At 49.8% G+C, this 25,218-nt stretch overlaps 1 protein-coding gene across 13 annotated transcripts in view; it reads left to right on the top strand.

Annotated features, from left to right (window-relative positions):
- Positions 1-25,218, top strand: part of arvcfb (ARVCF delta catenin family member b) — a 176,406-nt gene that overhangs the window by 134,417 nt on the left and 16,771 nt on the right. For 11 of the 13 annotated variants that reach the window (XM_048242923.1, XM_048242920.1, XM_048242919.1 and 8 more), the window contains 5 exons: positions 405-588; positions 4,877-4,994; positions 5,301-5,472; positions 7,542-7,559; positions 8,747-8,818. In XM_048242923.1, coding sequence (XP_048098880.1) covers positions 405-588; positions 4,877-4,994; positions 5,301-5,472; positions 7,542-7,559; positions 8,747-8,818 — 564 coding nt within the window. The remainder of the gene's footprint in view (positions 1-404; positions 589-4,876; positions 4,995-5,300; positions 5,473-7,541; positions 7,560-8,746; positions 8,819-25,218) is intronic. The other 2 variants (XM_048242924.1, XM_048242914.1) reach the window with 1 other exon arrangement.

Raw genomic sequence — 25,218 nt, 5'->3', positions numbered from 1 at the left:
CCCACCTGTTTGTTTAATTACTCGCAGTGGGGTGACGCAGGGCTGAGCTGGCTTCCCTGTGATGCTTCGGTCGCGTGTCTCTTTGTTCTCACCTGTCGTCTTTCATTTTCTGGGATTTGTCTGCTTGTGATTGATTTATTTAGAGTAATCCCTTATATATGTATATGTGACGTTGTGTGATCCACAACAGATCTATACCAGACTACCCTCATCACAACTTACTTATGTTATGCGTTGTTTCTTGTGTCTCTCTCTCTCTCTCTCTCTCTCTCTCTCTCTCTCTCTCTATCTTCTATCTATCTATCTATCTATCTTTCTCTTTCTTTCTCTCTCTCTCTCACTGATCCATTTTTGTCTTGCCTTGTTTTGGATGTTAAACGTGACGTTTGTTGTCGTTGTCATAGGAACACTGTGGAACCTGTCGTCCTATGAGCCCCTGAAGATGGTGATCATCAACCATGGCCTGCAGACCATGACCAACGAGGTGGTCATCCCGCACTCGGGCTGGGAGCATGAGCCCAACGAGGACTCCAAGCCGCGCGACGCCGAGTGGACCACCGTCTTCAAGAACACGTCCGGCTGCCTGAGGTAGGACTCCGGCGCCCACCTGGAACACACAACTGCGTACCGCCCTCTCACCCACCCGCACGGCAGAGCCTTGTGATTCTCCTTTATACTCCCTCCCTGAATCTCTCCTTCCCCCGAAACTCTGTCAACCCGATGATGTATGGTGCTCAGCACAATTAATTTCCTCTTAAATATGCATGGCTTGGCTGTGAGCACGGAAAAAATTACTTTGGCAAATATTTGGGATGCTCTCCCGATGTTGTAATGTTTCTGAGGCCAGCTGGGGTGTGTGTTTCATAGTGCTGCAGATGCTTTCTTGGCGGAAGATTGACGCCAGAAGATATGTTATTTTTCTGTGTTCCAACCCCCCCCCCCCAACCCCTCCTTTCTGTGCATTTCCTAACTGAGTTGAGAAGAGATGGACGAGCAGATCAATGGGAGTGCCCTGAGTCACTGTGCTGGCTGCCTCTGCCCATTAGCAGAGCTATTAGCGGCTTCTGCCGAGAACGGTGCAAACCTTTGGGGGGCCGCTGCAACGGAGCCCGGCCTTTTGATTAAGACATCCAGCCGCCAGAAGGGGGATTTCATCGCCATGGTTACTCCTGCATCCAGCCGTAAACATTAGAAGGAGTCAGCTGGGTTTTTTTTTGTCTCACCGTGGGCCTTGAACAAGCTTGGCTCTGGATAAGAGGTCGGGAGAGAATTAGCGACCTAGCAAGTGAGCAGGCTAGCCTGCTGGAGGACAAGTGCAGTTGAATTTCTCCGGATCAGCAAGGTAGGATAAGAATGTATTTTCTCCCTCCAAGGTTACCTCGAAGAAGGTGGTGTCAGTGGCTAGAAGCTGCCTGTGCTCTTCTAGCCCAGCGGTTTCACCTGTCGGGAATTCCCCCTTAACGTGAGCCGGTTTATTTTCGGAAAGATCGAAAAGCAGGGGTGTTCGAAAAGCATGCCCCAAGGTTTAGGCAATGCTTGAACTTTTAGGCAGGATGAAAGAATCGGAAAACAGCCATTGGCTGAGCTTCACCAACCCCTGGGGACAAAAGACTTTGCTTCCTCTGTATGCATAGCCCCAAGTTTCTCTCTCTCTCTCTCTCTCTCTCTCTCTCTCTCTCTCTCTCTCTCTCTCTCTCTCTCTCTCTCTCTCTCTCTCTCTCTCTCTCTCTCTCTCTCTCTCTGTCTGTCTGGTGGTTCTTTGAGCACTGGGGCAATGGAATCACGGCTGACCTCCACATGAAAGGATCAGGGGAAGGGGACCTTGGGTCGGCTTGTGGGTCTCTTGGCCAGTAGATAAACCCGCTGCCCTCACCTCCCCTCTGTCTGCCGTGCTGATAAGCCAAGTTAACCTCTCTCCCTCTCTCCGTCATTGAAATGAGCGGGCTTGCCCTGTGTGCCAAGGCCAGGCGTCCTCCCTGGCAGAGCGCCGCCCACGCATATGGGCGATGGCCCTTCTGGAAGTTTCTTTTGATCCTGCCAGATGATCCCGCAGGCCGGGCTCGCCTCTCGTGCCACGACCTCTGCAGATGTTCTGTGGCCACCGCTGCTAAGTTTGTGGGACTCCTGGTCTGTGTGTGTGTGGTGTGTGCGTGCGTGCATACCCAGACTGCATAACCCCCCTAACTAAACATACTCTCACACACACAAGCTATTTATTCATCCTTTCCTTCTTTCTTCATTCTTCTCTGAGCTCTAGTGACCGGTGTGGAGGCCCGAGTGTGTTGGCAGTCTGCCGTCTCGCCCCACCACAGTAGCCGCGTCAGGGTTACCGAGAGCTTGCACTCAGACCCTCTGTTTCTCTCCACCCTCTCTTTCTTTCGCTCTCTCTATATGTCTCCACCTCTCTCTCTCGCTCTCTCTCTCTCTCTCTCACTCTCTCTCAGGTTTCTCCGATGCCTCTAATCTCCTGCAGCTGACGCACTGCAGCCTGCTGGTCAGCAGCCAACTCTGTGCTTACTTTTCCAACCGCCACCAACCTTACACGCACACACACAAACACACACACACATACAGAAACACACTCACACATTTTCTTCTCCTTTCCCTCCCTCCTTCCTCCTCCTCCTCCTCCTCCTCCTCTTCTTTCCGGTTCCTCCCTAGACACAGATTAACATTCCATTTTTGCCTCCTGCAGACTCTCTCTCTCTCTCTGTCTTTATTTTCATGTCTTTGCAATCCTGTCGCCCTGTCACTCACAAGCTCTCTCCTCTCCGTCTTTTTTTTTCTCCGTCTTCTGTCTTTCTCTATCTCATTTTCTCACCCCCCTCTCCTCCTCCTTCCTCCCTCTCTCACCACAGACATCTGTATCTGCTTGGGTGACCGGAGCCGAGGCTGCTCCTGTCCTCAGATTACATTGCCTCTCTCCCGGGACCAGGCCCCCTGCCTCCCGTTTTCATTTGAATCATGGTTATCACTCTCCACCCACAGCCAGCACCGCCAGGGCACCCAGGCCAGACTAATAGTCCAGAGGATAGGGGGGGGGGTCAGGGATGGCAGGAACGCGCGTTTCCTCCAGGGCCAGAGACCGGTTCTGTCCGGTCTTTCACCCGTCTCTTGGAGGAGTGGTGTGTGACGTCAGCCACGCCGGACCGCACCCGATACCCTTACGTCTCCAGCCCCCAGTCTGTCTTACAAAAGCTGCCTGCCGCTCTGCCAGTCTCCATGGAAACTGTATCCAATGACATCTGTTGCCTAGTAAGCTGCTTCAAAGCGGAGCCTTTTTTTTGTTGCTCAGCACAGAAAGGGGTTTGTGTTTGTTTGTGTCTTTGTGTGTGTGTGTGTGTGTGTGTGCGCGCGTCTGTGTCTATGTCCATGTGTCAAGATACTGGTAAAGAGATCTGTGTCCTTCATTTTGGTCCTTTTCTTTGTTAGAAATCATATACAGTGCAGGAAGCAACAAGATGTACCTTTACAGCCGGTTGGCATGTTCTGGAGTTGAAAAAGATGAACTTCCACCTTGAAGTCAAAGTGAAGGTCAGATGATGCTGTCACAACCTCCCACAGGGTGTAATGGAAAAGTTATTTTCTTGTCAAAAGCACCCCACCCCCTCCTCCAGTCCATGGAGCAGAGAGTCCAGCCCATCCCATCAAGCAAAGAGTAAATAAATTGTACAGAACAGCATTCTTCTTATTCAGCCATTCATGTGTTCTCACACACACAACGAAGAAGGACATTGACCACACCAGTGAAACGCCCACAAGTGCCCTCAGTGAGCAACAGCTGTTGAAAAGGCTTCCGTCTGCAGAGGCAGAACAGTGGGGATTGATGGCCGGCATACGGAAGCAAGCCCACGAGCTGGCATGCATCGCCCATGCCATCGGGGCACAACCCAAACAAACCCAGCCCCAGCCGTCTGATCAACACCCGACTGCTCTTGCCTCTGTGGCAGAAGAGTTGTTTTGGTGTGTCTGAGACGGTTCTTAGTGGTGTGCATTTGAGCCTCAGGTTAAGATAGATGAGAAGAAACATCCATCCAGATGGCCGTCAGGGTCCCTATGGTCCCTGTGTGTCTATGATGGACAGATCAGCTTTAATGAGCTCTAATGCCCAGGCTACAGTGGAGGGCGTCCAGGTATCAGGCCGACCAGGGGAGTAGAGGGGGGTTGGGGGGTGACTGTAGTCCACCTTCCTTCATCTCACCCCCCTCCCTGACTATGCACTTCCCTCTGTGTGAGGGCCAGCACACACACACACACACACACACACTCTCTCTCTCTCTCTCTCTCTCTCTCTCTCTCTTTCTTTCTTTCTTTCTTTCTTTCTTTCTTTCTTTCTTTTTTCGTTCGTTTGTTCTTTCTTCTTTCTCTCTCTCTGTCTCTCTCTATCTACTGTATCTATCTATCTATCTATCTACTGTATTTATCTATCTATCTATATATCTATTTCTCTGTTTTCTCTCTCTCTCTATCTCTATTTTTCTCTATCTGTTTCTCTCTCTCCCTCTCTTGATTTCCCCCCAAGTCCACTGCCCTTTTGCGCGCAGCAGGGGCAATGTCACTCTCCAATGAGCATGCTTGGAGCTTTCTAATCGGATTAGATAGCCATGAAACCCCCTTCAAATGAGTTCCCCAGTCGTGGATGATTGCCTCGGCACATCTTGCCGTCCTATGGAGGGGGGTGGGGGGTGGTGGTGAGGGTTTTTTGCTGAGTCACGCGGCGTGCGTGTGGCCCTGGCATCTCTGTAGCCCAGAAATATGGGTGCCAGAGTGCTGACTGACTGTTGCTATGTTAAAGCTGGGAAACGTGCTGCTGTGGCTGTGTGTGCTGGTGGGTGGCTGACCTTTATGGTTTTGTATGTGTGTGTGTGTGTCGTAGGAACGTGAGCTCGGATGGCGCTGAGGCCAGGCGCAGGCTCCGGGAGTGTGAGGGGCTGGTGGACGCGCTGCTCCACGCCCTGCAGTCGGCGGTGGGCAAGAAGGACATGGACAACAAGGTGAGTGAAGCACGTCAACAACACAAACAGCACAGCCCGTCAGGACCCCCGACTACGCCTGCCTCCACCCCCACCCCTGCCCAGCCCTGCTGTCACAGTCCTCTGGGCCTGCACGCAGTCAGCCGTTCCCCTCATCCTGAAATCTCTGTCTTCTGTCCTCCCTATTCCCCATCATACTGTATCTCTCTCTTTCTCTCCCCCTCTCTCTCTCCCTTCATTTTTTTTATCTCTATCCCTTTCTATCTTTCTCACCCTCTCTCTCTTTTCCCCTGTCTTCCTCCTCTTCTCCTTCCTGTGGGTTCTCAGTCGGTGGAGAACTGCGTGTGCATCATGAGGAACCTGTCCTACCACGTGCACAAGGAGGTGCCCGGGGCCGAGAGGTACCAGGACCCGTCCACCCTGCAGGCCCCTGGCTCGGCCGGCCTCCAGCGGAAGAAGAAGGACGACGCCGGCTGCTTCGGAGGCAAGAAGGCCAAAGGTCAGTCTCAGAGGTCCCGCCGACATTAGTACTTACACATATACACACACACACACACACACACACACACACACACACACAGAAAGACACACACACACACACACACACACATGCTGACACACCAGAAGTCATCCAAGGCATGCATCTGACCCCTGCCCCGCCAAGCTGACCGAGATGTCCACAGCAACTGAGGGCATTATCATATGACACAGGCCTGACAATGTGAGAGCACAGTGTTTACTCAGGCCCTGCACTGTTATGACTAGACAACAGCCGAAGACGACAACGGCGGCGACGACGTGGAATCTGGCAACTTAAAACCTCAGCAGCCACAGCAACAACAACATCAACATCAACAAGCAACACAAGCTGGGATGAATCACTTTAATATGCCTCTCATGTTGTCTTTTTTGTTGTTCTCCCATCTCTCCTCTCACTGAAGCGACTAGTTTCATGTGTGTGTGTGTGTGTGTGTGTGTGTGTTTTGTGTGTGTGTGCGCGTTGTGTGTGAGAGAGTGAGTGTTTTTGTCCTTCCTCTCAGGCAGAAATATTGAATCTATTGAACATAAGACGAATGAATCAGATGAATCAGAGATAGTCTGTCTTCCTTCTTTGTGTTCCTGTTGAAAGCTTGCGAGTGCCTCTGGGTGTCAGTGTTCTTCCTGACAGCGCCGCCTGACTCAGGCGCTGGGTTTAATCAGCAAGAGCTGGAGCTGGAGCTCGGGGGCGCCGAGTGGGCTAATGACTAGAACCGAACCTGTGCTCAGAGGGGATTACGGGCCCTTTTAAGGCACTCAGCCCCAGCCCTCTTGATGGCCAACAGGTTTAGAAGGCTTCTCTGAGGCTGTGTGTGTGTGTGTGTGTGTGTGTGTGTGTGTGTGTGTGTGCACATGTGTGTGTCCATCGGTGGGGGTGGGAGGATGGGGGTCAGTCAGCTGCTTACTTATCCCTGGGTGGGCAGGTGGAGACAGCAGTTTGGAATGGAATGCCAGTGTGACTCACGTCTCCTTTAATCACCAGAGCAAATCCATGGCCAGTGACTTCCATTGATATTAATGTTCTTCATCGCGTGGGCAAGGAAATTCCACCATTTAAGCCTCAGCTACAAGCTACAGCAAGAGATTATTACAGAATGCACAGCAGGCCACTTGTACCCAGCAAATGTATCTCTCTGGAGCCCTGAAGGTAGACTTTGAGGAAGACATGATGATTCTACGTTTGCTATAGAAATGTTTTAATGTCCATAATATTAATATAATGCTGGCTTCATGTCTGCAACATGTATGAACCTTCTTCTTTTTCTTGAAAAAGAATAAACACACCCATGGATAAAATGCCTTTATGGGGAGCTTATGATGCAGTATGTACTTTACATGTAACTACAGCATAGTTTATTAAATGGCCCTCTCTGGCCTGCCAAAACACTGACACTTGTGCTGTTTACAGAAAAAAAACTAATTGGGAGATTACGCTTCAGGGCCCACTTTCTTGCGCAAATTAAGCAGCACTCAGCTCTGTGTCTATTACTGATGCTGCTGGCAAGTCCTGGCATTTAGTGTCCACCTCACCGTGCAGAGAGAGCAAATGCAGCAGCACTATCCTTGTGTGCCATCACTCACCGTGTGTGTGTTTGTGTTTGTGTGTGTGTGTGTGTGTGTGTGTGTGAAAGAGAGAGGGAGATCCTCCCATTCACTGCTGCCCATTGACGCCAGGCAAAGGTCAAAGGTCAATGTGTTTCCATGCCAACTAACTCACTGTCCCACTGCCCACACCCGTGCACACGCTTCTGATGAACCTGGATTTGAGTGTGTCCTATTTTTCACTTGTTCTCTTTATGCTATTGTGTTTGCACCATATGTTTTGGTCCTTGTTGTGTCCCATGTCTGCAGTACGATTGAATTAGTTCAGGCGGGGACACACACACACACACACACACACATACACAAGTGAGCTCAGCTCTTTCTGTCTATCTAATATGCACACTTCTCACGACTCCTCTCTTTCTTCCCTGCTTTTGTTTGTTTGTGTGTTTGTTTTGGCCTTGCTGCTGCTTCCTTGGCTAACTGTAGAGGAGTGGTTTAATCAAGGTGAGTCTCTCCCTGCCTCTGTTCCGCTACACTCACCTCTGTGCATTCCTGGGTCTTACTCTTCTCTCTTCTTCTGGCAGAAAAAGTCCAACAAAACAGTCCCCAATAATCTTTTCTTGGTTGTCATCCTTTTGTTTTAAACTGACTATGTCTATAAAAAATACTGTATTATTAATGCGAGATGGCCAATTCTCCAGTCTGTAATATTAGTATGACTGTTGTAGAACTGGCCTTCAGTGCCTGCAATGATTCAACGGCCATCAGTATTATGTTGAATGTGTAACCTTAAGTCTTCACTTCCTGTATGTTTCCCAAACCGCCTGTTATATCACACTGCCCTGAATCACACCCCTTTCCCCTTCTACTTCTCAACACTGTGCTGTGAAAGCAGCTTTTCTGTCCAAACTGCTATTCCATTTAGCTTATCGTGACCGGCCTTGTCGTTCATGTGTGTGTGTGTCCCTGGATTAGTCTATGCTTTGTGTGGGTATGTGTGTGTTTGTGTGTTTAGTAGTCAGTGTACAGTTGTCTATGCGTAGGCTGTTGGCATGTCTATCATTGTGTATCTATGCTGTATTTGCTTTAGGTGATGGAATTGTTTTCTGCTAGCTCTCTGTGCATGTTCGTTTAGATGCATATGTGCATATTATCTCTGTGCAAGACTACACTATGTGTGCACGCATATGTTTGAAATGCATATGCTGTAAATTATGTTGGTCCATCTCATTTAGAGTATGCTTGCTTAGAAAATGCAGTTTGTGTGTCTGTGCTCGGTGCTCTGTGCTATCTATGCATACATTTCTGTGTAAGTCCCTCCACATGCATCTAGTTTTTATGTTGTCCATGTACAAGTAGTGTAGATTGTGTGTTCTGTGTCTTGGTGAAATACAGTGGTAGTATATGTTCTGTCTGTTTGCTTTGATATTGCATCCATTCATTCCAACATGTCATGTACATACTGTATCCCTGTGTGTCGATGTTTTCTTTGTTTCTTACCTGTATGTTTATATGAGATATTGTGCATTATATTGTGAAGGTGTACTTATGCATATAGTATATAGTGGAATGTTTTTGTGTGTGTGTGTGTGTGTGTGTGTGTGCGTGTGTGTGAGATTGGTGTCCTCTGACAGTTTGTTGTGCCCAAAGCTGACTCTCACACCTGTTCCCTTCCTCTCATCTCCACGCAGGCCGGAAAAACGGTGAGAACGACAAAAGCTACGACACGCTGGATCTCCCCAAGCGCACGGAACCAACAAAAGGTATGTCCGCTCCCCCACGTCCCGTGAAATTGCTACAAGAGGAACATTCCAGAAGCCATCACAGGGGAGGAGTGCGGCTAGGGCATCCGCAACCAACAATGTGCTTGTTTTGATAGTGTTGCAAAAGTATGGCGGTTTTGCTTTGCCAGAAGCAGAACATCTTGTGCACAGAGTGTGTGTTTTTTTTTTTTTTTTTTTTCCAAGGTTGTCAGCATGAGGGCTTGTTTTAGCGGTGATGTGTTGGGTAGCTATTTCTAAACTGTCTAAGGCAAACTGGCAGAGCTGAAGTGAACTGTTACACATTTAGTCATTAAATATATACAGTATAGGGAGCACCATCACAGGGATGGTAGCTAAACGAGTCTATGTTTGAATTGGCCTACTTTAACTTTTATTGAAGTTTTAAGACTCACGGAATGCCATCATATAACTGATATCATATCTTGCAAAACTGTTTCTTTTTGAAATGCAGCTGTGCCCTAAAACAATACAATGATTACGGACTAGTTGAAAAAACCAGTTGTATTCCATTCACCCCTGTAAGAGGGAAAATGTCCCCTTCTCCTCTAGAACTTTCGATGGAGGGGCGCATTAGTTCTGTCCTCCAGGTCGCACACAGGGCACAAAAAGCGTTGTGGTTAACCCGCAGCAATGGGTCAAAGTCACCGGGTCGGTTCATGGTGGCTGGCACTGGCTGGGCTAATGGATTAGATAGCAGGGGTGAGGCAGCCTGAGGCAGGGCAGTAAACTGGGGTGTAATTGTCTGGATGTGGGTCACCAGGGACCTGGACTGGGAGATGAAAGAGCCATATCAGCAGTGCGTCAGTCCAACCCCACACTCCACCCCCATCACCACCACGCACCGCATGGAGGACGAACTCCCATTAGCAAAGCCCTCGTCCTCACCCCGTTACCCCCACGCATCCCGGGGCCGATTCGGCAACCTCGCCGACGTGTTTATCAGCTTTATTCAAAGTGACTCAGAGCGCATATATATGTGTATATATATAAGCCGACGTATATAATGGTCTCTGGTCTGAAGGTATTTGAACCCTACAACTTTGAAGTACTGTCTGTGCGGAGTCGTTTCGCCTGGCAAGCGGCGATAGCGGCCCTGTGGAAGAGGATGTGATGCAAGAGGAGGGATTACTCAGCCGTGCTCCCACTGCCCCGTGGCTACACCAGGTCACCCAGCGTCATCGCCGGCGTGTGTGATTTACTCTGAGTGCATTCGTGGGCTTATCTTATGTCAGGGGTTTCTCCGTGCATAGACTCGGCACGATTAAAAAAAGGTTGTTAAGGGGATGGATGCAGCTGTGTGGAGGTTAACCTACTCAGCCTTCCCCTACACATGCCAAAGAGTGTTTAGGTTGCCTTGGCGGTGCCTGGTAGTTGACATTACAGTACAGATGGTATGTGTGAGGTGGACAGAACAGTGGATGGGTGTGCTGGTTTAGGTTAATGCGCCTGACAGGAGCACTTGTACTGAGGCTCTTGGGATCCCTCCTGACATCCAGACACAGATGTGATGAACACACAAAGCCAGCAGCCAGTGATCATCGGGAGGAGAGTTGGGAGGAGTGTGTCAGCTCTGGTTTCCTTAAGGATTAGGGAGGCAATATGGCTTGTTCTGGGTCTTACCCAATCTCCCCAATGCTGTGGAGCATTCTGTGGGTGCTCAAGCTGTCTCTCTGTTTACTTCACCCTGCCCCCTCCTCGGCTCTCTGTGCTCTACCACACTCTCTCCCTTTACTCCGTGTGTGTCTACAGCCGCAGCCCCATTTCTCATTTTCTACTCATCCTCTTGATAGCTTTTGTGTGTGTGTGTGTGTGTGTGTGTGTGTGTGTGTGTGTGTGTGTGTGTGTGTGTGTGTGTGTGTGTGTGCGCGCGCGTCTGTCTGTCTGTCTCTGTGTCTATGCATGTGTATGCATCTGTGCTTGTGTGTGTGTGTGTGCATGTGCACTTGTGTGTGTGTGGTGGGTGGGTCTCGGCTGAGCGGCATTAGTATGCGTCTCCTGACAGCCTGTCTGTTTAGATGTCGTGCTGCACACGCTCACACACTTGCTGGTCGCTGCAACGGGGAGCGTGTGTGTGTGTGGGGTGGGGGTGCTTCACAGCATCCACCCATCACCGGTTCCATCAGGGTGTAATGGCAGTCGCTCAAAGTCAATAGCACTTCCTGTTTCTCTGTAATTAGTCACATTAGCAAGCCAAAGTGAGCTCCTATTAAACTAGATTACAATTAATTGTGCTGGTTTACAGAGGTAAGCCGATTTTGCTTTTTACCGCCTCAAAGTCAAGGCAAGCAGATAAGCTTAAAAGAATGATAATTAGCAGTGCGCTGCGACTGCCGCAAAAGAGCATAATTGCAGTATGGTTTTAATGGAACGTGCCCCCTCCCTTTGCAGTGTTTTATGTCGTTTGAGTTTGAGTATTTAATTGCGGGTTATGATGCATAGGTGAATAGGGTCGCACGTGACATCCTTTCATAGAACGATACCGGCGTCATTCTTTTCTTGGTGCAATGTGTGGCCCACAACGGTGGTCATTCAGCCAATGAGAGGCTCTCACCTGATCCCCAGGTAAAGTGATTATGGGGTAAAGCCAGAATTATTAGAAAGGAGAGCGAGAACTCATCTCTTAGCATGCCGGATTGAAATGGCCCTCCTACTGACAAGATAAACTCAGTCACATTTTGCCACCAAAGTAGATTAGATTCTTAGAGACTCTCTTTCTCTCTCTCTCCCACCCTTTCTGTCTCACTCTCTCAATCTCCCTTTCTCTGCTCTCCTCTCCTCTCCTGATCCATTTTTTGTTTGGACAGGAGTAATGGTGTAAGTGAGTGTCTGCCCGTTGAACATGCCCCACTCCCACACTCAGACCCTTCGCTGCCAGTGAGCTATAGCCCAGATTAGAGGCATATTTCTGTCTTTATCTGCGTTAGGGGGAGAGAGAGGGTTGAAGTACTGGCTCCCTGCAATCCGACCCACCATCACTCTCGCACACTAATGCACGGCTCGGAATGGGACCGTCTTCTGAATTCCCACAGATTCACCACGAGCGCACGGGGAGGCAGAAGAGCATCCGCTCTCACCGACCGTAAATCCTCACATGGCCGCGTTACCGTTAGCTCCTCATCAACAAAACGTGCGTGCGCCTTGGAACGACGCAGACTTGAGAGTGTGCTGTGTCACAAGTCAGGCTGAGTCATATGGCGCACTGATCTAAGTGACAGAAACAAGCCTGTGTACTGTCAACAAGCCAGTGTCAGTCTCGCACATCAACCTGTTGTTACGCTACACACAAGTGACTGGTTTGCCTGCCTGGTGGATTGTGGGGACACCTCCTGAGAAGGGTGCTGTTGGTGTTACTCATGGCCCGGGACATAGTGTGCTTAAGGAAAGAAGTCATTAAGAATTCCGAAGGAAGCGCCTGTCAAAGCAAAAAAAATAATAATAAGATCAGTTTGAACACATGCTTCCTGCATTTGATGAAGCAATTTGGCAACCTGTTTGCTTTGAGAAAGGTCACATGGTGTATGTTCGTTCACTTACAGAATCACAAAACAGTGGCTGTAGCATGTTTATTCCCCACTCTGTGTGTGTGTGTGTGTGTGTGTGTGTGTGTGTGTGTGTGTGTGTATGTATGTGTGTGTTGGAGGAGAGGCACACTGTGAGAAAAAAGGGCTAACTATTGTGTTTGTGTAAAGGCAGACACAGAGGGGAGTCCTGAGGGACAAGAAGCTTGCAGATGAATCATTTTTGCCTTTTCTCTCTCCCCCTTCCTTCCTTCCTTCCTTCCTCTCCTCCTCCCACCTCTCATCAACACGCCGCAAGGTGCGGGGGGAGCACGGCTGACATCAGGTGCAGAGAATCGTGATGAATCATCCGGATGCTCCTGCTAATCCCACTCCCCCTCAGTCTCTCTCTCTCTCTCTCTCTCTCTCTCTCTCTCTCTCTCTCTCTATTTCTGTCTCTCTCACCCACCCACTCTCTCTCACTCACTCTCTCTTTCTCTCTTCCACCCTGTCTTTCCATCTCCCTCTCTCTCTCTCTCCTTCCGTTTGCACGCTAGAACTCGCTAGATCGTTGCCTGTAACGGTGGTGATGGTGGAGGGTGTCTGTGCTCGATGGGCGGACTAGAGGCTCTCATTTGAGGGACGCTCCATCGGCGCTGTGGCTGTCTGGTTCTGGCTCTCCTTCCTCGGCCTCGCTGGGGAGGATGTGGGGGGAGCGGTGGGGTGAGGGGTTGGGATGGGGATGGGGATGGGCGTGCTGGGCTGCTGGAGACGAGGATGTGCCTGGACTGCAGATGGGGCTGGATGGAGATGGAACTCAGTGGGGGTGTCTAATGTGCAGGCCACCGTGAATCCTGTGTGTGTGTGTGTGTGTGTGTGTGTGTGTGTGTGTGTGCATGCAGCAGGGGGCTGCTCTCTGGCGAATCTAGATGTTCACTTCACAGAGATTCAATGTCACATGTCTTCCCCTACCCCCACCAGCCCCCCCTTCAATCACACACACACACACACCTCACACCAAAGACTCGCGTAGAGTGAACACTAGGGCTACACACAACCCTGCCGAGCGTGCTCACTGCTTCAGCAACAACCCCTGAATCCCCACACACACACACACACACACACACACACACACACACACACACACACCCTCTACACCCCCCACCCCCATTACTCCTCCTCCTGCTCTTCCTCCTCCTCCCGCTGCAGTGACTCAGGCCCTCCATGTTAATCTGGCCTCCATCTCGTCTCATCAGCCTTCACGTCCCTCCAGCTGCAGGGCCCATTTTAATGAGAGCCAGGGATGGACAGGCGCTTTTGTTGGGCGGTCAGCTCCAGAGATATTTGAGCGTGTGTGCGTGCCACCCAATGCCCAAATGCACAGGCAAAGTGTGTGTGTGTGTGTGTGTGTGTGTGTGTGTGTGTGTGGAGGGGTTGTGGGGGTATGGTATGTGGGGCTGGGGTGTCAAGCAGAAATCTGTATGGCTTTGACTTTTGACCACAGTGTGTTTGTAAGTCACGTTTGTTTCAGGTTTACCCCTTGGCTAAACACCTTGTTTGTTTTGTTTAGCAGTGTATGCCTCCCCTTCAGTTGTGGGAAATGGTGGACACTAACAGAAATCATTTAGAGCCAGATGAAGCATCACCATAACAACCAGCCTCTTTGGTTTGTCATGACAACAGTTTAATTTGAAAGAGGCTCTTGGACAATGCTAATGCTATTGACTCAGTAAGATACATATTTCATGGACACGCTAGCTGAGTTAGCTGTTCCTTGTCCAACACAGACTGTTTCATTCTCGATCTGTGTTTTCATGTTTTGAGAAGGGCCCCAGCTCATTCTTGTGTTGTCCACAGCTGAAATGAATTGAAAGGGACTTGTTTTCCAACCCCAGCCATATTGTGCATCTCAGGCCAAAAGCATGCTCTTCATGTCAATGGTCTCGTCCAGAAGTTCCTGGAATTTCTCCTCGTCTCCATGACTACATGTTCACTTGTTGGGACCACAGTTCTCTGACCTCATATATACTGTATGTGACAGAAAGGTCAGACAGCTTTTCACTCTTTCTCTCACACGGTCTTTCCACAACTTCTCTCTGTTTTTGCAGACCCCCAAATGCAACCAAAAAAACCCGAATTTCCCTCAGAGTGACGAAGGCACATCTGACACACTCCAGCGCTATTCAAATGGGAACAAAAGTTATTTTTTCCCTCCTTACGCCACACACACGTCGACATGCCCTGAGAGAGAGCAGAGGCCTGGTGAATAATGCATGTCTGTGATACAGCGAGAGAGAGAGAGTGTGAGAGAGAAAGAGTGTGAAAGAGAGGGAGGGAGAGAGTGAGAGAGAGAGAGAGTGTGAGAGAGAGGGAGAGGGAGAGTGGGGGGTAAGGGATCCCACCCCGTTGCGATGTCGAGCAGAGCGGTGGCCCCAGGGCCCCTTGCTGCCAGAGCCACTCCACCAGTGAGGAATGTAACACCCAGATAGTGAATGCTAGCTCCCGGCCCTCACCGCTCACCCTCAAATCTCTGTCAGGCTGGCAAGGAAGGTTGGGTAGAGGGTGTGTGTGTGTGTGTGTGTGTATGTGTGTGTGTGTGTGTATCTGTTTGTGTGTGTGTATACTTGTGTGAGTGTCTGTGTGTGTGTGTGTGTGTGTGGGTTGGGGGTGATTTCATTCCTCCCATCATACAACCCGAGCACTCTGTCAACCCCCAGCACTCCACACCCTAAAATGCCAACCCAAAATACCAATCACCCCTCCCCTCTCTCTCTCCCCTCTCTTTTCCCCTCCCCTCTCTCTCTCCCCTCTCTTTTCCCCTCTTTCTCTCCCCCTCTCTTTTCCCCTCTCTCTCTCCCCCTCTCTTTTCCCCTCCCCTCTCTCTCTCCCCCTCTCTTTCCTCATAGCCGTTTAAGTTGAGAGGCCTGTTAGTCTCGGGTTGAGATGCCAGACGTCTTGTGTGGCTGCACGGTGGCCTCTCCCTCCCGCTCTCAGCACCTCATAGATAAAGGCCGTAAGGGAGGACCAGTGGGCCTCCATCTTGCCTCTCCTCCAGCCCTCCTCCATCTCTCTGTAGACCTCATTAGGTGGCCACGACGCCAGGGCTCCGCGTGGCTTAGAGCCTGCTGCCTAGCGTATCTGAGTCAACAGTAATGGGTCTCCAGACGTCTTTCGGATGGAGCTCTGTGTGTGTGTGTGTGTGTGTGTGTGTGTGTGTGTGTGTGTGGTATGGAGAGGCAGATGAGAATTCCGGTGTGGCCAGTGTCATCATATTAACAGTTATCTGACTGATTGCGGCCGTAACGTCAAAGCCTCCATGATTGCCCATATTCAGATTGCGCGTACACATCCTTCCCTCCCTCTCTGTTTCCCTCCCTCCCTCCCTCCCTCTCTCTGTGTGACCGTGCATACAAGTAGGGCGCCGGGTTAATGGGTACTTAGAAGGAAGGAGAGTAGGGGACAGACTCGTCTAAAATCCAGCAGTTGATGATCAAATTTGCACGCACGTATGTACACACACACACACACACACACACACACACTTTCCGCCACTACTGGCAGCGTTCCCAATATGGGACCAACGAAAATGAATTTCCCCTTACGGAGGCCAGCTGTTGGGATGCCACCCATCGCGACGCCAAGCTCTGATGGAGAGCTGCCGTCCTGTCACTCTGTCGTGCGCCAATGATCCCCTCACGCTCCCGGGCACCAGCTCGTTGCACCGCATGCTGTGAAAATATTGCACTCTGGCAAATAATGACACACGGCAGGAGGCCGGCAGACCTCTGCCACTAGCTGCCACCGTGAACCATTGTTTATGTGTGGGGGCCACCGGGGCGGCTCTCTGTTGGGGGAGAGGAGCGCTAATGGATTGGTAAATTGATAAGAGTTGTATCAGTGGTGATAATTGAGGCCGTGGGGGCGGCTAATGACGGGTGAGCGGTATGCACCATTACTCTGCTGTAATTATATGTAAAGGAAAGCCTCACTGGCATGGCTATAATGGGGGTTAAAAGTGTGTGATGGAGGTATGTGGTGGCGTGTCACAGGTTCAGCCCCATTTGTGAATTGGACCTGTGTGTGTGTGTGTGTGTGTGTGTGTCTGTTAGTGTGTGCGTTGTGTGTGTGTGTGTGTGTGTGTGTGTGTGTTAGTGTATGTGTGTGTGTGTTTGTTGTGTTGTCATTTGTTTGTTCATTCGTTCACTTGTGCATGTGTTTGTTTGTGTATACAAGTACACACAAAGCCTCGAGTCGTTTTAATTTCCATGCTGTTGTTTTTTTCCCCCTCTCAAACACAGCTTTCCTTTATTTATGGTTCTGTTGATGGTGGTGTTGTGAGTAAACAGGCCTTCAGTGTGTAGCGGCCATCTGAAAGCTGCCTGGGAGCGCGATGAGGAGCCTGTGGAAGGGCTGGGTAATAGCAGCAGCCCGGCAGTAATGTGCCCACTCTCTGCATGATTTACTGCCATGTTCCATAGAGCCGTAATGGCTGAGGCAATAATTAGAGTGTGGCATTTAAAACTACCGAGGAGGAATTTTTTGCGCCGAAGAATTACCCCTCGCGCCTCGCCACTTTTGTTTTCTCCTCCGGAGCCAGGAGGAGGAGGAGGATGGCTTCAGTGTTTCTGCGAGAGCCGCTTTAATCTAATTAAGAGCAGATTAATAGGAACGACTCGCAGTCAGAGCTACAATGGCGGTGACGCTGAGCCCAGCGGAATTCTTTGCTTTATTTTTATTTATTTATTTTACCGTAAACAAGCCATTAAGATGAAACATTGCGTCGTTCGCGCAAACAAAGGGGCCTGCCATAGTCTTCAGGGCACTCCAAGGATCTGTGGGTGTTTTTCCCCTGACAGTTGAGAATGCGTTCGACTGCAGACTTGTGTTATTGTTATGGTCTATTTTCCATCTTCCTTATATCCTTTTCGGGCTCTCACGAGCTTAATAAACAGAAGACTATTAGAAGCACACTGCACTCGGAGCGGAGCTGATGTTTACAATGATGTGCTGCATCCTCACCTTCTTCCGCCAGACCTGGGCTACAAAGAATTAGTCTTTCCCTGCCGGAGCGTTCCTTTCCCATCGATGCCTTTCGTCTGTGTAAGGGCGTCCCAGGTGCCCGAGCTCCCTTGTTATCTAGGGAGGATCACCATTCCGAAAGCGAATGCATTTCAGAAGCAGAAGCAGAAATTTTCACCAAGGCCTTTGTGCCTCCAGCACGTGTTTCGCACGCCAAGGGGACCCATCTAAACCGAGCACATTCTCACCCTTGACCATCAAGACACCATTATGTGGCGCTGCAGTTCATCGTGTCATTGCAAACAGAGATTAGATAGCTTCTAGAAAATCTCACCCCCCACCCCACCCCACTCCTCAGCTCCAGAGAGAAGTCATTTATGGCAGCGGGCCAGGAAGCCCATTGGACCTTTGAGTGATGATGAGGCATCAGACATCCCTTGTGTGTATTGGTGTGTACTCGTGTGTGTGTGTGTGTGTGTGTGTGATGGGGTGGGGGTGCTGCAGTAAAGGCTATCGATGAAGATTGAATTAAGAGTTTGTGGGGGAGCAGCAGTTCCAGGGAGCTTGCGTCGTGAGTCATTGTGACTGAGACGGGCCCCGCTTTATTCGGGGTGACGCAGCAGGTGGAGGGCGACTGATTGGTCCTGTCAGGAGCGCCAACATAAGGGCATCCCTCACCCGCCAGACTGCATTAGAGATGTCAGAGAGCTGTGCCTGCTCTCAAACACACTCCCTAACACACACACACACACACATACTGTACACACACACAAATACACACACAAATACACACACAAATACACACACACACACACACACACACACACACACACACACACACACACACTTACACTAACACACACACACACACACCCACATGCATACAGTACACACAAACACTCTCACACACACACGCACATACACACACTAAGACACAGATAGATAGAGAGAGAGAGAGAGAGAGAGAGAGAGAGCGAGCACCTCGATTAATGGTTTCCCTCCTGTGCTGTGTATGTGTCCTCTTAGCCACACTTCACCCCTGTTCTGCATTCTGTGTCCTGTCCGTCCCTAAAGCTCCACAACTCCACCTGCTCCTCCGTTATTTACCGCCAACCTTGAGTCCCCCTGCTGACCGTGCCCCCTTCCCTGAGCCCGTCTGCATACGGCGCCACTCGATCCCCTCAGCACTCCGCAGCCTTCTCCTCCATCCTTCTCAAAGCTCTGCAAACTCCCACCATCTGTCCCTCTAGCCTCTCTCATCTGGGGATCCCTGGGAATTGCTCGGGCTCAGGCTCTGCTCCGTGTGTGTGTGTGTGTGTGTGTGTGTGTGTGTCTAGGGTAGTGCCCGTGACTGTGGCAGCCTGGCAGGCATGATGGGAGGCATGGAACTTGCTAGATCTCAGCCCAATTTGGCCTTCACCCTGGCTCCCTCTCCTCTTGCAGAAAGATTTTCTTAAGGAACCTTTGAAGACTGCTGCCCGCCTACCTCACCCACTCGTTTGTTCACTCGTTTGTTCCGTCGTATTCCCTCCTTACCTTCTCTCTTCCTCTCTCCGTTTCTTCTTCTTTCTCTTCCTTTTTCCTTTCTCTACCTCCTCTCTTCCTCTGTCTCTGCATCTTCTCTCTCTCTCTTCCTCTTTCCTTTCCTGTCCTTCTCTCCTCTCCTTGCCTCTGTATCTGCCTAGCGTTGCATGTGCACTGTTCCAGTCTCCCGTTATGCTGCTTATGGGTGTTTTGTTTACTAATTTAGCTTTGTGCTTATGGGTGTTCCATTTTGTACTCGGCTAAATGTGCTCTCTGGTGCAGCCTATAAATCATACAACAAATAAGCAAATTATACTAGTTAAGACTAACTAATGCAGGCAATTTTGGCAGCTCATTTTAATGTAAATTGTGCAATACTATCTTAAAAGCCCACCGGATGCGCCAACCATCTTCCTCCAAAAGCACTGATATGTTGGTTTTGTCTCCTAGAAGGATTTTTTCTTGCATAGTGATCTTAAAAAAAAACATTATATATATATATATGTCATTGATTATGTACGCTTTTACAGATTGTTTAATTAGCAGAAAAACTAGAACAACAAAGGACCCACAACTTTTTAAACAGGCACACCATCACCATGTATTTTATGTATTAACTGTATCTGAGGTGGCGAGCTGTAATGCGAAGCAAAAATAACAAGATGCCCCATTGCTACCCATTTTTGTTTTTGTTTTGGTCATTAGCCTCCAGCTTAAAATAGCAGTTTTTTTGGGAAGGTCTCCCTTTGGTAAGCAGCTCTTCCTGGTGAGTGTCATTGTTACAGCCTGGTACTATGGGTGGGTCACATTAGGCAGACAGGTGGTAGCAGAGAGTGTTGCTGTCCATGGGAACGACAATGGGCAGACAAGGTGAGGTCAGGAGCGAGACGAGACGGCACGAGCCTTCGCGCCGCACGAACGTCGACCAGCGAGAGCGGGCCGTTCATTCGTCTGTCTGAGCATCGCTGATTGCCTGACACGCGTGAGCTGCCGCGAGATTGTGCAGAAGGCTGCAGATGGGCCCCAAAGGGTGACAGCCCATCAGCCTCTCTGTTTAGGCCTGTCAGCCACCAAGGGAAGCGCCTCAAAATAAATAGGTGAGCGGAGGAGAGGCTCTCAATCTCCACCACCGTGGGTTTCTAAATCTCTCCCACTCCCTCTGTCTCTCATTTCTCTGTCTCACTCACTTTCTATCTCTCCCTCTCTCTCTCTCTCTCTCTCTCTCTCCTCCTCCTTTCCCTCTATATTACTTGCTCCCTCTGTCTGTCTGTCTCTCTGTTTCTCTCTCTCCCTCCATCTCTATCTCTCTCTTTTTCTCTTTTCTCTCTCTCTATCTCTCTTCCTCTTTCTCTCTCTCAGTTGCCTTAATGAACAGATTTGTTAGTGTGTTGGATGGAGGGTGGTTGCTGTGGTAACAGGAAAAGCGAATGCTATTTCTGTGCGGCCGGATGCACCTCTCCTCCTCTCTCCTCTCCTCTGTCCTCTCCTCTCCCCTCCTCTCCTCCTCTATCCTGTCCTCTCTTCCCTCCTCTCTCCTCCTCCTCTCTCCTCTCCTCTGTCCTGCGGTCCTCTACCTCTTCTTCTCTCTGTATGTCCATTCCTCTCCATATTACACCCTGCTGGATAACGTACCGACCGCTCGGAGGTGCAGCTCCAACTTTCCACTCATCTGACCAGCTCCAGGCAGACTACGCAGGTCTCAGCAAGTGACTGTGATAACAGCTAGATGAACCCAGCAAACTCATATAGACACGCGCACACACAGACACACACAGACACACACACACGCAGACACACACACCGGTCCACCCACCTGAAGGGATTTATCTGCCCCCGCGTAATAACATTCCAATACCCGCAGCGACAAATATGCATCTAAATGTACTGTATCAGACTCTGCCTTGTCCAAACATTGACATAGATGTTGCCGTTGCTCTCAGAGAGGGCTTTTTGGCCACGGCAGGGGGGGCTCCCAGGCTCAAATGAAAACACCGCGTCGCCCTCGGTTACCAGGGGAGAGGTAGGGGATATGCTGGCTATGTGGGAGAGGTGATGGAGCTCTGGACCGTGGAGCTCTTCCAAATGACCTTACTGATTTGTGCTGGTGCCATGCACTGTTGAGTACTGTATATCCTGTAAAATATGGTGTAGATAGCCCCCTCACCCCTCCCCCAGGCCTTTTCTCAGCCTCTGACACAGAGCATTGATTGGGAATTGATCTCTGCTATTGCTTACCCAAAACCACGTTCCATCCCGCAGCGACGAAAAGTCTAATGGAGAAGTCTAATGGTCTAAAGGTTGAGGTTACAGCTGCTGAAGATCATTTTTTGGCGAGGCCACCGTTTCAAATAAACATGCACATCCCCTCGCCCGTGAGCTTGAGAGAAATCTAATTTTTCCCCTTTTTTTCTTTGCATTTGAAAACAAACACGTGCGCCGCTTAGTTCCTGCTGACACCGAGAGAGAGAAAGAGAGAGAGAGAGAGAGAGTTTCAGTCTCGCAGGCACACAGCTGCTGGTCAACCGCAGCCAGCCCAACATGGCACGCTAGTGAACTGAACCTCCTTCACTTCCCTCCATCTTCCTCTGACTGAAATGAAAGAAAGAAAGCTCCTTCAGGGTTCTGGAGGTTGGGAAGGGAGCGGGGATAAATAAAAAAAAGGTTTGACGTGTTTGTGACAAGTGCACAATGAGCGCCATTGAGGAGTCGTCGGAAGCAGGCTGGCCTCCCCCAGCGGCCGGTGACAGTCAGTTCCCCTCCCCTCCCCCTCCTCTCTCTGTCCTGCCCGTAGCCATTCCGCTCGCCACGCAGCAGGACCTCTTTGGCCCTTTGCTCGCACATTAAAACGCCGGGCAGAACTCCTGTCCGCCCGCCCGTGCCAGGCGCTGGACTCTGCACCCAGCGGCCCCTTGAGGGGGTCACTTCCCTGAGCCTGGCTTACCTCTGTGGACAGTGTGCTTCCAGCTTTCAAACGTCACTCAAGCTCCTTGTGACGGTCTGAATGTGACCCCTGTTCTGCCCAGCCGCCGGGGCTGTCAGCATAATGGCACGGACAGAGACATGCAGAAAAAGAACATGAAAGGAGAAGTAAAAGAGGAAGAGAATATATACTCTCTCTCTCTCTCTCTCTCCGTCTGCCACCCCCATGGTCTGTTGATCTCACCTCCTTCCTGCGGCTGTTCTCGCCGCGGTGCAATTGTGTCCAGAGATGGAGTGTTACCGGGGCCCTGGACACGCCGTCTGCCAACACGCTCCTCACACCCAGAGGATCCTGCTGGACAAGCGCGGCAGGCTGCCATTCACTGGAGCTGTCCGGAAAAGCACTCACAGGATGAGGTGGATGGGGGAGGTAGAGAGGCACAGAGAGGAGGAAAGATGGAGGGAGAGAAAGAGCCAGTGAACGAGAGAGTAGTTAAGAGAGTGTAAGTGTGAGTGTGAGTGAGGAAGAGGCCAGAAGCACAGTCCGCATGCATTGCATCTCCTGTTTGCAGTTTGATTGACAGCTCTGCCTGCTCCGTGTGTGACCGTGCCTGAGGGCAAGATGGAGGAGAGATTCCCCTCTTCCTCCTCTTCATCAGTATGCACAGTGACCGGATCACCTCTCGTTCTTTTTCCCCTCCCCTCGTTCGGTCAGTCTCTCCACATCTTTATTTTTTCCCGCTGTGGGATCTGCAGTTCAACTGCGGGGTTTTCTTTCTTTTCTTTTTTCGCCTACAGCTCTTGTTTCCATTTTATTTGTGCCATTGTTTGAGAGAAACCGTTAAGGTGTTTATTTTTCTCTTTCGACCATTGAAATGTGTCTCAGAAGGACAAATATTCTCTCTCTCACACACACACACACACACACACACACACACACACACCTACACACACACACACACACACACACACACACAAATATATATATACATATATATCTATATATATGGCACACATTTGTCCATGGAGGGTTGTTCAGGAGGTTAAACACCAGCATGTGGTCTCCATTTGGACTGTGGATCGTATGACCATTGAAAACCCACAGTTTGAGCACCATTGTTTATTTAGATAGAGGCCCCATTTGCCCTTCCATTACAGTTCCTGGAACAGTGGTCTCTGACCTGCTGAAATGTAGGCTGCTGCCTCTCACGACCATGGGCTGTGTCTTATACACACAAGCACCAGGTCCGCTGGGTGATTTATGTCTTATATCAATGAAAGACAAGCGGAGAAATTTTGCTCAATCCCAGTCGTGCTTTATTGATGAAAACTTTGTTTGACAAAACTGATTTGTTTACATTAGGCAATCAGTGTTGAGTGGTGTGTGTGTGTGAGAGAGAGAGAGAGAGAGAGAGAGAGCTGGAAAGGGGGTGAGAGAGATTGAAAGAGAGGAAGAGAAAGCAACTGGAGGGAAGGGAGAAAACATACATTTGTTATCGCTCCACAGCTTGTCAAAACACAACACCCCCACTTATCAACCAGCGTGGAGGTCTCTCCAAGCCAATTAGCTTAATTTCTAATTGATGAGGCTCTTGATGGGATGTGTCACCTCACTCGGTTGCTAACCTACTTTTCCCTGGCTGCGGCCCACTCTTGATGTCGCTGTTTTGAAAGTTGCTACAGGAAGAAGCCTTTATGCTTGGCCATGGCACTCTCTGCTCCTTCTGCGTCTGTGCGCTCCACATAGCCACAGGCTGTTTGAAAACTCAGCTCTGTGTCCGCGGCTGCCCGATGGGGCTTTCATGTCTCTCTCACCGGCCCCGGCCACTCTCAAAGCCACAATACTATGCTAATGATGTGAACTTGAATATCACTAGGGCATGCACAGTCTCATACTTACTGTTCACACTGCATTGTGTACCTGTGTGTGTGTGTGTGTGCGTGCGCGCGGTTGCACATGCAGATGCAGATGTGTGTATGTGCACGTGTCTCTGTGTGTGTGTGTGTGTGTGAGAGTGTGAATGGTCGACCTTGATTGTAATACAAGCAGCCTTTTTGCCAAGTCCTTGTGCGGAGTAAAGGAATGGGCGTCACCTTGTGGAAGCGGTGGACACGGAGGGCAGCAAGGTCCGTCGTCACATGTGCCAATTATCCACAAGGATTTATGCTTCCTGCCAACAAGCTGACAGCCAGCAGAAGCGCTCTAATGACTGAAACTTATCCGTCTGCTGGGGCTCATGGGCCGAGACCCCCGCACTCACAGACGCTCCATCAGCATTTGACAGAGAGGGCTGCTCAGACATAAGCAGTTGATCAATGATTAACAGTCCAGCAATAACAGTAGTAGGGAAAGTAGTTGTAATAATGATAATTATAATAACGATAATAATAATAATAATAATAATAATAGTCATGTTAAAATAAAATCTCTGGGTTTTAAAGTTGGAGTCTTTGTCTCTGCCCTGATCTTTCTCAATGATGAGAGGACCATTTCACAAATTCCTCTCAATGTAAAGAAGGCTTGAGAGAGAAGCCAGGGAGAGGACCTCAGCATGGATGTTGTTAGCGTGTAGGAGCGTCTGCATTTCACAATGAAACATCTGTCAGTCGCCTCCGCTCACTGTCACACTCCCTGTCCCTCTCCCTTTTCCATCTCTTTATCTCTGCCCAGCGTGTATCAGGCTTGGAAGGGACACGGCCAACACGTGTGTCTTGACCACAGGCCGAACTTGTTTGTTTTCTGCCGTCTCGTCCTCCACCGTGTTTCAAGTCCAACAAAGCTCTCTCCCTCTCTGTAGCTTCCGGCTCTTTGGTAGTGCAGCCCTTCAGTCAAGGCTCTCCTCCATTTTGACACAGCTTTTTTATCACAGCTTTTATTTCAAGGAAGAGAGTTTTTTTTTTTTTTACCAAGACTACGGCAGACAGTGCTGGAATCCTCCCTGTCCTTCAAACGGCTGGTGTGCTAGCAAAGGACTTGGTGCTCGAGGTCCAAAAGCGGTGCTTGTCGGACTCTGCTCACTGCAGTACACTCCCACTGTTGAAATGTTTGGGTCTCGGCGCCTTTTTTTTTGCTCCATTTCTTCTTCTCTTTGTTTTTGTCTCTTCTCATTTCTCTCCTTTTCTCTCTTCTATTCACCTTTCCTGTCAAAAGATTTGTCCATATTTGTATTCAGTTCAAACATTCAGACATTTCATGGGGTGTTTTGTTTTTGAATGGAAAAGAGTGAGTAATAGAACATCTTTTCTACACACACACACACACACACACACACACACACACACACACACACACACACACACAGTGACACATCATCATCTCTGAAATCTGTTAAGGCTAGCTGGTGCTCCATGAGTCAGCTAAGCTCATGCTTAGTCTGCGGTGTTAACTGGGGCTGCGGAAAGAACCACAGCTCTGGAAGA

Source organism: Alosa alosa, chromosome 5 (assembly GCF_017589495.1).
Source record: "Alosa alosa isolate M-15738 ecotype Scorff River chromosome 5, AALO_Geno_1.1, whole genome shotgun sequence".
Lineage (NCBI taxonomy): Eukaryota > Metazoa > Chordata > Actinopteri > Clupeiformes > Clupeidae > Alosa > Alosa alosa.
Note: the sequence above shows the minus strand (reverse complement) of the source record. Positions and strands in the feature narration are given on the sequence as shown.